Raw genomic sequence first — 14,237 nt, forward strand, 5'->3', positions numbered from 1 at the left:
ACTCAGAGTTCCCATGCTTCACCCCAGGGGCTTCTGCTTGAGGCAAGGGGAGGCTGTGCTCTGAGCTCAGTGACATCACAACATGCATAATCTCTTGCAAGACTGTACTGTGAAGGCATCAGTCATGGCAAACATGCCACCCCACAGTGTGGGCCTTAGTTTAATGCTTTCTGGGACAATTATTGCTGTTTTTCTAGTTGACTGTCCTGCAAGCTTTTTACCTTCAGGGAAAGCTCTTCATATAAACTGATCTACAAATGAGCCCCTGTGGATTCTGGGGAAATGAAAACTTGAACCCAATCCTTCATCTGGAAACACCTACCCAAGTCAAATCAACCAGGTTTCAAATTCCCAATTCCAAAAGGTTACATTCAAAATTACTGGCAAATATTCCTTCCAACTCTCAATCAATGTGTGAATGTCAGGCAAAATACATTTAGGCACCCTGCTCTGAATTGTGGTTATGCCATGAAAATTGTACCTGAGTTCCCAGGGAACTCTTTTATATCTTTGTTTATGTCAGCCTTCTCCAACCTGGTGCCCTCCAGAAGTGTTGAACTACAAGTTCCAGCATTCCCCAGGTTGGAGAAGGCTGGTTTGTGCGTTGCATCACCTTTGTTTCTTTTCTTTGGGCAGTTTAGTGAATCAGCTCCCAGAAGCCAACCTCATCTTGCTCAGACACCTGTTTGGAGTCTTACATCAAATTGAGCAGAATGCTGCCGAGAATCAGATGAATGCCTTTAACCTGGCCCTCTGCATCGCTCCCAACATGCTTTGGCTTCCCAGTCCAACAGGGCCTGAGGAGGAAAGCAAGTGTACAAAGAAGGCAAGCTCCCTGTGTGGGATTCCACCCCCTTTTGAAGCTTCTTTTTCCTTTGGTTCCAAAAACAAATGACTGGTTGTGAACTATGATTAATCAGATTCCAAAATGTCTGTTAATCTTATGGTCCCTTTCCTCAAAGCTGAAACAGGCAATTGGCAGCCACATGATGCAGCCACTGCTGGACTGTATTGCTCCAGACAGCAGGTGGGGCCATCGGACATTTGAGCACCCCCACCCCCTGGTAAACTCTGCACATATAAAAATAGCATATTGGAGAGGAGGCCTTAGAATATGAGCCCACTGATGGTGCGATTCAGTCCTCACCCACGCAGTTGAAGAAAGCCTAAGAGAGGGGTCCTCAGTGCAGTGGTGCCTGCGGGGACCCCAACAGCACCTGCAAAGCTCTGCACTCCTTGCCTCCTTCAAGATGTTATTTTTAATTTTAAAAACCTTGAAAAACATTAGGGCGCCAGCTTCTCCTTCTTGTTCCTGAACCTGCTGCTGATCAGCTGTTCAGCAAGCAGGAAGGAAAAAGTTGCTTTCAGCAGACGAGAAGGAAAGAGTTCCTGATTCCTCCCAATCTTCTTCTGTCCACTCAGACCTTTCCCCTTTGCTCTCTCTTTGTCTCTCCACCCCCAGCCTCATAGAATAATAGAATAGTAGGGTTGGAAGGGGCCTACACAACCATCGAGTCCAACCCCCTGCTCAGTGCAGGAATCCAAGTCAGAGCATCCCCGACAGGTGGCTGTCCAGCCTCGTCTTGAAGGCCTCCAGTGTGGGAGAGCCCGCCGCCTCCCCAGGTCATTGGTTCCATAGTTGTATTGCTCTAAGAGTCAGGAAGCTTCTCCTGATGTTCAGCCGGAATCTGGCTTCCCTTCACTTGAGCCCATTCTTCTGTGTCCTGCACTCTGGGATGATCGAGAAGAGATCCTGGCCTTCCTGTCCGTGACAACCTTTCAAGTACTTGACGAGCACTGTCATATCTTCCCTCAGTCTTCTCTTCTCCAGGCTAAACATGCCCAGTTCTTTCCGTCTGTCTTCAGAGGGCTTTGTTTCCAATCCACTGATCATCCTCGTTGCCCTCCTCTGAACCCTCTCCAGCTTGTCTGCATCCTTCTTAAACTATGGTGCCCAGAACTGGACACAGTACACCAGATGAGGTCTAACCAGTGCTGAGTAGAGGGGAACTAGGACTTCCTGGGATTTGGAAGCTATGCTTCTATTAATGCAGCCCAAAAGAGCCTTTTTTGCAGCCACATCCCACTGTTGGCTCATATTCAGCTTGTGATCTACAACAATTCCAAGATCCTTCTCGCTTGTAGTGTTGTTGAGCCAAGTATCGCCCATCTCGTAACTGTGTATTTGGTTTCTTTTTCCTATGTGAAGAACTTAGCATTTATCTCTATTAAATTTCATTCTGTTATTTTCTGCCCAGAGCTCCAGTCTGTCAAGATCACTTTGAATTTTGTTTCTGTCTTGCAGGGTATTAGCTATCCCACCCAATTTTGTGTCATCTGCAAATTTGATCAGCATTCCCTGCACCTCCTCCTCCAAGTCATTATTAAATATGTTGAAGAGCACTTGGCTCAGGACTGAGCCCTGCGGTACCCTGCTCATTACATCTCCCTAGTTGGAGAAAATCCCATTCATGAGCACTCTTTGAGTCCGATTCTGTAGCCAACTGTGGATCCACCGGATCGTTGTTTCATCTAGCCCACTTTGAGCTAGTTTGCTCATCAGGATATCATGGAGCACTTTGTCGAAAGCTTTGCTGAAGTTGAGGTATATTATGTCCACAGCATTCCCACAGTCCACAAGGGAGGTTACTTGATCAAAAAATGAGATCAGATTCGTCTGGCAGGAGTTGTTCTTGACAAATCCATGTTGGCTTTGAGTAATCACTGCATTGTTTTCAAGGTGCTTAGAGATGGATTGCTTTATCAACTGCTCCGGAATTTTCCCAGAGATTGATGTCAGACTGACTGGTCTGTAGTTCCCAAGTTCCTCCTTTTTCCCCTTTTTGAAGATAGGGACAACATTAGCCCTCCTCCAGTCACCTGGCACTTCACCCGTCCTCCATGATTTCTCAAAGATAATAGACAGTGGTTCTGAGAATTCTTCTGCCAGTTCCTTTATTACTCTGTTTCATCTGGCCCTGGAGATTTGAGCTCATTCAAAGTGATTAGGTGTTCCTTGATCATATGCCTGTCTATCTCAAGCTGCAATCCTGCCCCTTCAGCCTTTGCCAGGGGGGTCATAGACCCTCTTTCGGGAGAAGACTGAGCCAAAGTAGGAATTGAGCACTTCTGCCTTTTCTTTGTCATCTGTTATCATTTTGCCATCCTTATTTAATAGCTGAACCACCATTTCTTTCCTCTGCCTTTTACTATGCACGTAGCTGAAGAAAGCTTTTTTTTTGTTGCTTTTAGCATCCCTTGCTAACCTCAGCTCGTTCTCAGCTTTTCCTCATCCCTTAACTTGTTCTCTCTCTCTCTTCGTCTTGCTATTTCTCTCCACTCCCAGCCTCTAGCCTCACTTTTTTTCTCTCCCCTGTACCCCTTTGCCTTGCTATTTCCCCAAAGGCGGGGTACAAATCAAATAAACAAATAATAAATAAATAGCCAGGCCCCCACAGCAGCCATTATGTAAGTAGGCTCATCCTCCATGGGAGCCATTTTATGGTGAGCACTTCCTCAAATTCCCAAATGTGCCCACAGGTCCAAAAACATTAGGAACCCTGGCTTAAAATAACGCTAAATTTTAGACTAGCCTTCCCCAACCTGGTGCCCTTTAGATGTGTTGGACTACAAGTCCTTGCTATCAGTGGCCATCCTGGCTGGGCATGGTGGGAGTTGTAGTCCAGCCCATCTGGAGGGCACTAGGTTGGGGAAGGCTGTTGTAGGCATTACGTTGTCTTCTTCAAATCACTATCCCAAGTACAGCGTGCAAAGCTGTTTTCTCTGTTCTAACCCTGGCAACTGATTCCTTTGTTAGGTGGCCATGTTGGTGCAGTTCCTAATTGAAAATTCATCTGACATCTTTGGAGGGGACATTGCTTCACTGTTCCAAAGGCCAGATAAAAAGAAGTCCAAAAGTGTGGATGACTTACTGGGTAAGGCCATGGCTGTGATATTAAGTCATTTACAGTATTTAGATTCCATCTTTGCAGGATGCCCAAAGCATCTCAAGTCCAAAACTTAAAACAATATATATCAATCCACAACAGTCTAAATCCAGCAAGAAACAAACTGGCAGTGGTATAATCATTCCTGATAAGCATTAACCAAATAGCAGTAAACCCTGTATTCCTCACACATGCCTCAATATGAGGAAGAGGTGAGGTGAGGTTAGGTTAGGTTAGGTTAGGTTAGGTTAGGTTAGGTTAAAACAGAACAAGGTTAGACATGTCAAAAGGAAACCTTCTTGTGGACAGTGGAAGAGAGGAGCAGGGCAAGAATGGGAACTCTTCCCTCTTTTACTGTCTGTCTCCACCATTCCAGCTACTGGGGATAACTCCACTTAAGCACCCAGATAATCTAAACACAACAGTGTTTAGATTATCTGGGTGCTTAAGCGGGATCAGTCTGTTTCTGGTCTGTCTCAGTTTTGCATGTATTCAGTTATAAGTCTGTTCTATCCCATTTTCTTCCATTAAAAAAGCACAAAAAATCACATTGAAGTTATATGCATTTTCCCTTAAATATATGAGTTTTGTACACATTTCCCACAAAAATACACATTTTCGTATGCGTTTCCCCCAAATACACATTTTTGTATGCATTTGTCCTTAAAATGTGTGCATTCATTTTTCTCCAAAATGCACATTTTTGTATGCAGATTTTGAGCAGAGAATTGCATTGCAAAATTTGAAGAAGTGTAGTAGAGGCTGAGAATTTGGACAGATGCTCTAACAGTCCTAGTCTAGATGGACAATTGGTCTGAGCTCAGTTGCATCCATACATCACCTTCCCTAAGTAGCATTAAACAGGCAGTTTGGGGGGAGCTACTCTTAGGAGGTGGTACAGGTAGCGCAACAGTTGTGTGCCACAGCCACTGTGTCATCTGAGTTGCATCTGTACCTCTATTCCTCCCCCCCCCCCCCCAGTAGGGCAAATACCAGTTTGTGGGGTGCAACTGAGATTAGGGAAATCGAGTCAGGGGAAGAATTAAACACCTCTCCGCCCACCACCGTTGCTCTTGTCAAATTCGGAGCCCCCTACTCCTGACTTTTAAAGCAGATGATCTACTTATGGATATTCCATGTCTTGTGTAGTTTGGCCCTTCATGCATTTCATGTGCAAGGTTGAAAGAGCCTCTTGAATGTCTGGTTGTTGATAGTAATGGAAGAGAAGAGGCGAGGCATTTGTAATACAAATGAGCATTCTGCCCATGATGATTGTATTCGCATAACTAACTGACAGAAGCAGTAAGCAAAATAAAACCCAAATATTTCCATTAATGTAAGGAGGCTGCCAGTATCATAAAAAAATGGAATTTTGCTACCAGAGACAAGTTCTGGATTACACATTTTAAAAAAATAAAGAATGTTCCATTTTTAAAAAAATGAGTAATGTATATATAATTGGACACTGAAGTCCACCTCCCACCCCCCAGGTGCGAGAGGAGTCACGTGTCAATGTCACAACCTTCTGCTGGAAACTGTTTGTGAATGTGGAGGGGAGCCAGTTGCGCGAGTCTTTCCCATCCAATCAGCACTCTGCCAGGAAGGAGGGAGAGATTCCAACTGGATAGGAAAGAATCCCATGATCAGCTCTACCCACATCACTGCTTAATTCATGTCCGCTTCCCAACAGCGTGGTGTCAGATCACAGGGAAGCTGCTCTGATGCCATCCTGCCCGTGTGTGTGTGCGAACTGGTTATACAATTACCATTAAATGTAACCCCTAAAAACGAACTTGTCCTGTTGATTTCAATGAGACCCAAGTCGAAGTAACTTGGTCTGGATCTAGATCATAGCATCCAAGACAGGGGTGCAGAATCTTTTTCAGGCTGAATTCCATTTCGGAGAAGATCTCAGGAGCCACATTCCAGTTATGAACGTGACTGAAGGCAAAAGGGGTGGGGTCAAACCCTCCAAATACCAAGATATTTTAGTGTGAAGTAGTTACTGCCAGTAACAAAGCTTTAGGGGAGGCATTTCAACATTTTAGAAAGCGGGGAGGGGAATTTTGTGCAAGCTGGGAAACCATGAATGATGGGTGGTCTTGGGAAAGAGGGTGGAGCCCTCTGGGGAAGTCCAGAGGGCTGGATTTGGACCCCAGGAGGGCTGGATTGGATGCTGAGCCTGAGGTTCTGCACCCTGATCCAAGAGATGATCTGGTGGTGAGACCCTTGACAACCTTAAGTGGCTAGGTGATGAAGATGCACATTCCAAGTGATCTTGATGTGGCTTCTTCACCCCACAGTTCAGCACAATGATTCCTCGGATGAGATGGAGTATGCTGCTTCCTACCAGGAAAGAGCAAAGCAGCATTATGCGCTTGAAGCAGAGAATGGCCTGTTTGGCGTGTCCAGTGGGTTGCTCCTCAGTGAGGAACAAGAAGACTGGGACCTGTTTAGCGAGATCACGGCTTGCTACCAAAGCGAAGCCAGGAAGAATGCCAGCGCTGACAGCTATGGCCTCCTGGAGGAGGAGGAGGGGGGCTCCTTCTGCTCCCTGAGCCCAGCAAGGGACCGATGCTCTTCCGAGCCCAGCGTCTGCCTGAGCTCTCAGCTTCCCGCCCAGGACCACGAGCCAGTGGCCCGGCAGTCCAGCTGCGATGCCACCATCATGCATAGCCACGGCGATTACATCCGCAGGCTGAAGCAGTTGCAGCTGGAGAGCCAGAAGCTGATTGAGGAAGGCTTGAGCCCTCACCTGAGCAGAGCCAGGCAGAGTTTCTGGAGATCCCCTCCAAGCAGCAACATGCCCAAGAAGCTCAGCCCTCAGAAAGTGAGCCTCTCCAGCAGGTCCAGCTTCTCCAGCCTGTCATCCCCCACCACCTCCCCCTCAGCCTCCTCGCTAAGTTCCTTGGACAGCGCTTTCTCCTACTGCTCCGAGTCATCTGCCTTCAGCCCCACGGAAGTCTCAGCCCTGCCTTTTATGTTTGGCACTTCCACCAGGCTCCACGCCTTGTCTCCAAAGGTGGCAAAGAGGGCCTTGAAGGAATGGCACAAGCCCTTGACCTCTCCTTTGCCTCCAGGGTCTTGCAGTGTGGACTTTTGCATGGAGAAGCAGGACCAGGAGAGCGACTGCAGCAGAGGGGAGGGGAGGGTTTTTGTGCCCATCAGGGCCATCGGAAGCCCATTCAGTGACAGTAACTGGGACGAAGACAAGGAAGAGGCAAGACACGCGGAGATGTTCTCTCACGCTCCTGGGAGCCGCTCTTCCGTAAACCTAGACTACAGCACTTCTGTCTGTAATACCGAGAGCTCTACTCTGATGAACCAGCAAGTACAGAGGGAGAAATCAGTGAAGCACATAGAGCTAAAATGCCCTGAAACTGCCTCTCACAGTCAAGAAAGCTTGAAGCGCACCAAGATAACAGTATATATGGCCCCAAAAGAGAGAAGCCCAAGGGAGTCCCCAGTGGGACCAGATGAGGAGGAGGTGGCTACCAGCAACAGGAGTGCCAGCTCCGGTGGCAGCAGCGACAGCAGCCAAAGTGCTCCCAAGAGCCTACAGGCTGTAAGGGTTCATGTTCCCCAGACAGTGTTTTATGGGCAAAACACTCCTTTGGTCCTCCAGTCCATCTCAAGGAGGTACCACCATGAACCAGTGAGCCAGCCAGCACAGGTTCTGATTCCTGAAAGTGCTCGTCTTGTGGAAGAGCCAGGGTCCCCAGCTCAGCAAGGAGGGCCAGCCAGCAAGGACAGCAGCAGTGCGTTCAGCCACACCTTCCACCTCTTCCTCCCGGCCGCCATTCGCAACACGGTCCGGGAGTACTTCAGTCAGGACAGCTCCAAGGACTACTGCACAACTGGGGCAGAAACAGTGGAGAAGGAACTTCTCCGGAGCAGGGCAGAGTGGCTCAGAAGCCAGCCTTGTCCCAGCGCCCCAGCCGAGGAGCATAATAGCTTAATGTTTGCCGAAGAGACATTTGTCTAGGAGCGCCACGCCACAGCTTTGTGTCTTCTAGGGAGGGAGGGAGGGAGGGTTGTATGTGGAAGTGTCCTGTAAAATATGAGATGTGAAGAACTGAACAGGCTGCCTCAGTCAGCAGCACAGGTGTAAAATGACGGCCACATATGTCATTTGTAGCTTTCCTTCTCACCTAAGTTTTTTTTTCTGCACAAACCAAAGAACAGGAAAATAAGTTTTTTTTTAGCTTGAGGCAGGACTCCACACAAAGCCTGAAATGCACTGCTGGCGACGGCATGCAGCATTCCAGCTTCAAGTCACAGGGAGGTGAGCAGGTAGGAAAAAGCTGCACCAGTTAGAATGAAAGCTTTTGCTCAGCTCCATTCAAAAGTCTCCATGAACCCAGGAACACTGAGGCTAAACTAATACAATCGCCCTTTTAAGGTGTTGATTTTTAAAGCACATTGAAACCTGCCACAAATATGTTGCTAATATTTTGCTTTTTAATAGAGTGTTACGTGGAAACTGAAATAAAAGATTCACTACAACTCAGCTCCCAAATTTTTCTTCCCATTTATGTTTCTCCATTCAATCTTGCTTGCTGCTGCAAGCTTTTGCCTTTAATTGTGTGGCTTTAAAAAAACTGCTCTTATTTTATTGAATTGGTAAAACCTGCCATGGGCCCATGATGGGGAGAAAGGTGGGCTAAATATGGAATGTCAACATGAATAACCCTGAACTCATTTGCATGAAAGCAAGCCCCATAGTTTTTAGTGGAATTTACATCCCAGTGGGTATGTTCTTCACTTTTTTACCTAGGATTTTCAAAGGAATCTCAAAGAGCTGAATATTCACTGACTTTTCTTATGAGCTGAGCACCACGTTCACAACAACCCCGTTCTCATTCTGAAATAGGATGTCCAGTGTGGCTCCTCCATACTTTCTCCATAAGACATTTTTATTCCAGTTGTGGCCGCAATGAGGAAAACTTTGAAGGGGTGGGTGGGAGTTTGACATTTCAGTGTTGTCCTTTCTGGGTGAGGATGCAAATTAATTCTTTATCACTTTTTTGAGGTCCTAGAATGGTTTGGTATTGCATAATGTTGAAGGACCTATGAAAGTAGTTATGTGAGTATGTGACAAAGTAAGAGTTTTGTTGGTCTGCTAATCTTGGTATAATGAGCTGGCTGTTTTCTATGTGGGGTAAGCCTATTGATGCTCTCCTGGGGTATTCCAGATGGCCAAATGTCTTGTGAATTGTAATACTTGGAAACACTGTAAATGACTTGCACAGCCTGCATTACAGCTTGCCCTGATTCTGGGTTGCTTCATATGGAAATTAGTTCTTTGTTAAACAGATACTAATTTTCTCACGGTGTTCCATCTTTTTACAGTATAGACCAATGTCTCAGAATGTCCTTCCTTTCAACCATGCTCCTTTTCATCCTCCATCAAATTGTGTTTGCACAGTCACTTATACAACACAATTTCTTCTGCTAATTTCTTAAAGGAAAGGGGGATGAGAGGGGTTCTTTCTGACCTCCTACAACCCTCACTATTTGTCTGTGCTATAAAAGTATCTCAAGGCCCCCCCTCACCTTTTAAAAACTTTGTTACATCAAAGTTATTGGTGGTTGTATTTGTACACAATCTATATCCTGCAATCCAGGGAAGAAGAAACACATATGCACAGAAATCATACAAAAGCAGTACTGAGACAATCTGAAATAAATTTGTAACTAACAGCAACAGGTCTGGCATACCCCAGGGTGTTTCTTGATAGGCATCCTGCAAACTGGCTTGTACTGACCCCCAGTGCAGAGAACAGTCTGTGTTGATTTCAGGGAAAATAGAAGCGGTGGCTGCCAGGATGAGCAAGCTGATACACTGACAGGGGAACAGCATCAGTGGCTCCCCAATTTGAATTGTGTGGTGCTGCAGCAAATCTGTGAGTGTGCTGTAAGAGCGTGGTGATCCTGTGCCTGTTTACTCAGGAGCAAGTCCAGCTGCGTAAGCCTGCATCACTTAAGTGTGATGACTTGGCCACACTTTCAGAAAAAGAGGAAACCATCTTGGACTGGTGGAAAGAAAGAAGGAAAATAATTATTGTATAAACTGAGAAATGTGCAAAGGTGGAAAGATTATGAAGTAAGTTTTGTTCAAATGTTATGCAAGGTTTTTCAGAGTTTGACTATACTACAAAGAAAGTTGGACCATAAAAAGTGTTTATTTGCTTACATTGTTGACTTAGGCAGCCTTATTTCATCCCGAATAATGTTCATGAGCTCCTCAGAAGCATTTTTTCTTGCAAGCCTGCACCTAAACGCAAATGAAGGATCTCTCTATCCTTACGGTCTTGTCCATATAAGTCACTCTAGAGCACCCTCTCCAACGTGGTGCCATTGGACAGGCTGGCTGGGAGCCAGAGGAGGTGCTGTCCAACACATCTGAAGGGCACCAGGTTGGCTGCTCTAGATTTTCCCAGTTGAATCTTAAACAGGAAGAAAAAGGTTACCCCTGCCACTCCTTTCTGTTTTTGTTTTAATTCCTGCCTCACTTGGTTGGTGGCTGTTGTGTGAGGACAAGTATAAGCTCTCCACAGTCATTTCTCTTGCACATAAACGCCTTAAAGAGGTGGTCTCCTTCTCTTTAATGTTTCTAAGCTATGGTTGTAAATAATTCAATAAAATAAACACAATTTTAGTTGTGAAAATGCCTGCTCATTTTTGTTCAGTGCTTAGCTAAAGATGCTGGTTTGTAAGACCTCATGCTGACACCTTCTGTTCATTCAGAGATCACTGAGGACTGAGCCTAGACAGAGTCACAAGTCTTAGTAAGTGAGAGGAAGGAGAGGTGTATGGCTACAGCAGAAGTGGGGAACCATTTTTTGCCGAAGGGCCGGGCTCCAGTTTGGAGAAGCTCTCTGGGGCCACAATCCAGTGGTGGGTGGGCCCACAATCAAAAGTGGGCAGGGCTGAACCCCCCCCCCCAAATTCCATTGTTGCCAATTTGTAGTAGGAAACATGTCTACCTATAAGTAAGCATAAGCAGCCTGTCAACTCCCCAGTAAGCTGGACAAACCTCTTAGTATATATTCAGAAGTAAGCAGGACTGAATCACTCAGTAGCATTTTCAGATAACACCCCAAGCACCATTTCTGTTCAGAAGTAGATATGAACGTTATGTCCCACAAGTAAACAAGGCACGTCTCTGCATGACTACCCAGAAGTAAGCAGGACAAGCCTTTGCAGGACAAGGTCCATAAGGGAGCTGGACTGAATCACTCAACTAGCGTTCTAGTCAGGTTTGGTAGATGGATGGGGTGGAGGGATCTTGTCCTTCAACCCAGGCAGCAAATGTTTGGGAACAGCCCCATAGAATGAGCATCTGTTGCGCACATGCTGAGATCTAATCCCCCTCCCCCCACCCCAACAATTTATTTTCTGGGAAAACTTTTTTTTATAACCTAATTCTATAGGATGTAGACAAACCTGGTCTGGTCTTAATCTATAGTGATTCTTTAGTATGGAAGATCTTGCTCCAATGGATAAGTCCAGGCTAGAACTGAATTGGCTCATGCTTCTTCTGGTGCAATGTTATAATGCAAAAGAAGAGGGTTTTTAGAAAGCAAGCAGCGGTATTCCTAGGAAGGGCATGGAAGAAGACTTGTTTTTTTTCATCCTTTGGAGAATTGCATCAGCGAGGCTGACTCCCCCTATAAACAAGTAGTGGTCAAAACAGCCTGAGGTGTTTTAGAATGGGCTCCATACCCAACTTGTTCCAGTAGGAAGAGAACCACACACACCCCTTAGCCTTATTAAACACATATGCTGAGAAAAGTCTGTCCATGATCTTGCAAGGCAAACAGCCTACATGCATTGGGGTGCACATGCATGGGCCTCCACAGAGATGACACCTCAAACTCACGTAGGCTGGGTGTGGTGACGGTTAGTTCAGGGCGCCTGAACCTGTCACACCACGCGTACAGCCTCATGTCACCGGATCTGATCTATTTTGGCAGAGCTTCAATATCCCGCTTGCTATTCTCTTCCAGAACTTGGGTTATCCTCCCCCACCCCGTTACTGTTTATTCTGTGGTTTTTTGTGCCACAAAAGCTCACAGAACATTGATCTGAATTCCTGGCAATTTGCCGTCTTATTTTGTTTTGAAAAAGCAGAAATCAGAACCAAGAAGCACCAGGCCAGAGGTGCCAGCAGGACAAGCAAGTTCGGCCCTCCCTACGTTACTGGAGTGGCGTAAAGTCTTTGCAGAGTAAATCCCAACCTCCTTGCTCTGGGCAGGGATGGTGCTACTTCTGCACAGTGCCTGGCTCACTAGAATATTCACGTCCTGTAGTTGTGGTACTAAGTCGTTTGCATTAGCCAACGAGCTGCAAGCACACATTACAGGTGGAGGCAAACTGCCACTGCAGATGGAAGGCGAGCTGTGAACAGGCTGCATTATGCTAAGGGGGCGTCCGGCCCAAAGCCTGAAAGGGGAACCTATCCATAGACCTCCCCGTATGAGAATTTGCTTTTTATCTCACTAGTGTGAGCACATCCCACCCAGTCAAAGACATGCTGCAGGATACAAGTATGAGATTGCCAAAGCTATGACTAGGGAGGGGCTGTAGCTCAGTGGAAGAGCACCTGCTTTGCATGCAGAAGGTCCCAAATTCAGTTCCCGGTCTCTCCAGGTAGAGCTGGAAAAAACCCTGCCTGAAGCCCTGGGCCTCATCCACATGATCCATTGATCCAGTTTAATCCGGAGTTTCCTTAATTCAGTTTGCTTCTCTGGTGGCACATGGTAGACAGTTAAGTGATGTATACCTTTAAAAAAACACCAAAAAACGTTTGCACTAGGCAAAGGGAACCTGAGACCGCATTGGCCACATAGAACAACGTCATGAATAACGTAGGTGCAGAGCAGCAAATGAGCGGGGCCTTGCTCTCCCTGTTCTCCTTTCCCTGCTCAGCCAAGTGCAATCGACGTGCATGACTTCCTTCTGAATAGGCACATTTAGTGAACACCTCTCCTTGTGTGCTCCCTCTCTCCGAGAAAATTGGGGTGAATTAAATTACTTGAATTAAATTGCTGTGGACATGGTGACAGACAGGCTTGCCCCACCCCCCGCCTTCCCATGCTTTGTTAAGTCAAGAGGAGACCGAGTTACTTCCGCCCCGTTCTCCTTTCCATGCTCAGTCAAGTGGAATGGACGAGAGGGGTTGGGGGTGGTGGGGATGATCACTTTTTGAGCTCATGTATGCATGCATTCGAACCATCAGCTGAAAATCAATAAAGCGCTGCATATCTGCACATCTCTATTTTTTAGCCCTCTGCTCCCCCCCCCTGCAGCTTTGAATAAACAGGCTTTCCCTTCTTGCTCCCGTGCAATGGAGAAGTTACTTCCCAATAGACATGCAAACATTCTCCCACCCTTCTTTCTTGCTCAGGCAGCGGCAGTGGCACCCCATAAATGCACAACAGTGCTCCTCTGGAAAAGTGATATTGTGAATGACTGAGCAGCAGCTGGAAGAAGAAGAAGAAGAAGAAGAAGAAGAAGAAGAAGAAGAAGAAGAAGAAGAAGAAGTCATCCTGGTGGGATTAGGGGTCATCTGGGGGCCATCAGCTCTTAAAATCAATAAAGCTCTGCTATCTGAGAATTGGGAAGGGGGGAGGAGAAGGGCGTTACTGCAGGAATTACTGTAAAGGACAAGGATGCTGTGTGGATGGACGGATGGACGGACGGACACACACACAGAACCCAAAAGCAAACTGCTGACTTTCTCAGGAGTAGGCCTCATGGAAAAGATGTGATTTACTTCTGAGTAGACATGGTTATTCATGCCAGCTCCTCGTTCCTTAAGGCAAAGAAAGGCAAAGGGAGAAAGGAGAGAACTGGCCCCATTCATATTTAAAAGTGTGCAGATAGGAAGAAGCGGAAGGCCCTTCCTTCCTTCCTTCCTTCCTTCCTTCCTTCGTTCCCTCTCCTGCTGCTTGAAGCTTGCTCTCTGCCACTCTCCCCTCACCCCCTGCGGGTGGTGAACTGCAAAAGAGGGCACGTTCCTTCCAAGTAGGGATAAATAATTTTAAAATGGCAGGGTTGAGGCTTGCTCTCCATCATTCCCACTCCCCACTCCCATGCTCAATATTATAACAACAGGCAGAGGAATCCTCCCAACCCCTCTGTACCGGTACTCAGCAAAGTGCACTTTGAAGTTACTTCCGGAAGAAGCAGCGCAAATTAGAAGCAATGAAATTAGAGACGGAGGCAGAGATTGAGATTTGAGAGGAAAAAACATAGCTGAGGAGAGGTGGAAGGAACAGCAGG

General features: G+C 46.5%; 1 protein-coding gene across 3 annotated transcripts in view; it reads left to right on the forward strand.

Annotated features, from left to right (window-relative positions):
* Positions 1–10,614, forward strand: part of LOC146338668 (uncharacterized) — an 82,410-nt gene extending 71,796 nt beyond the window's left edge. For all 3 annotated transcript variants that reach the window (XM_084814255.1, XM_084814254.1, XM_084814256.1), the window contains 3 exons: positions 637–826; positions 3,818–3,935; positions 6,251–10,614. In XM_084814255.1, the coding sequence (XP_084670381.1) occupies positions 637–826; positions 3,818–3,935; positions 6,251–7,932 (1,990 nt within the window). In that variant the 3' untranslated portion in view covers positions 7,933–10,614. The remainder of the gene's footprint in view (positions 1–636; positions 827–3,817; positions 3,936–6,250) is intronic.
* The last annotated feature ends 3,623 nt before the right edge of the window (positions 10,615–14,237 follow it).

Source organism: Heloderma suspectum, chromosome 9 (genome assembly GCF_057233095.1).
Source record: "Heloderma suspectum isolate Gila_16-S chromosome 9, 16-S_ref, whole genome shotgun sequence".
Taxonomy (NCBI): domain Eukaryota; kingdom Metazoa; phylum Chordata; class Lepidosauria; order Squamata; family Helodermatidae; genus Heloderma; species Heloderma suspectum.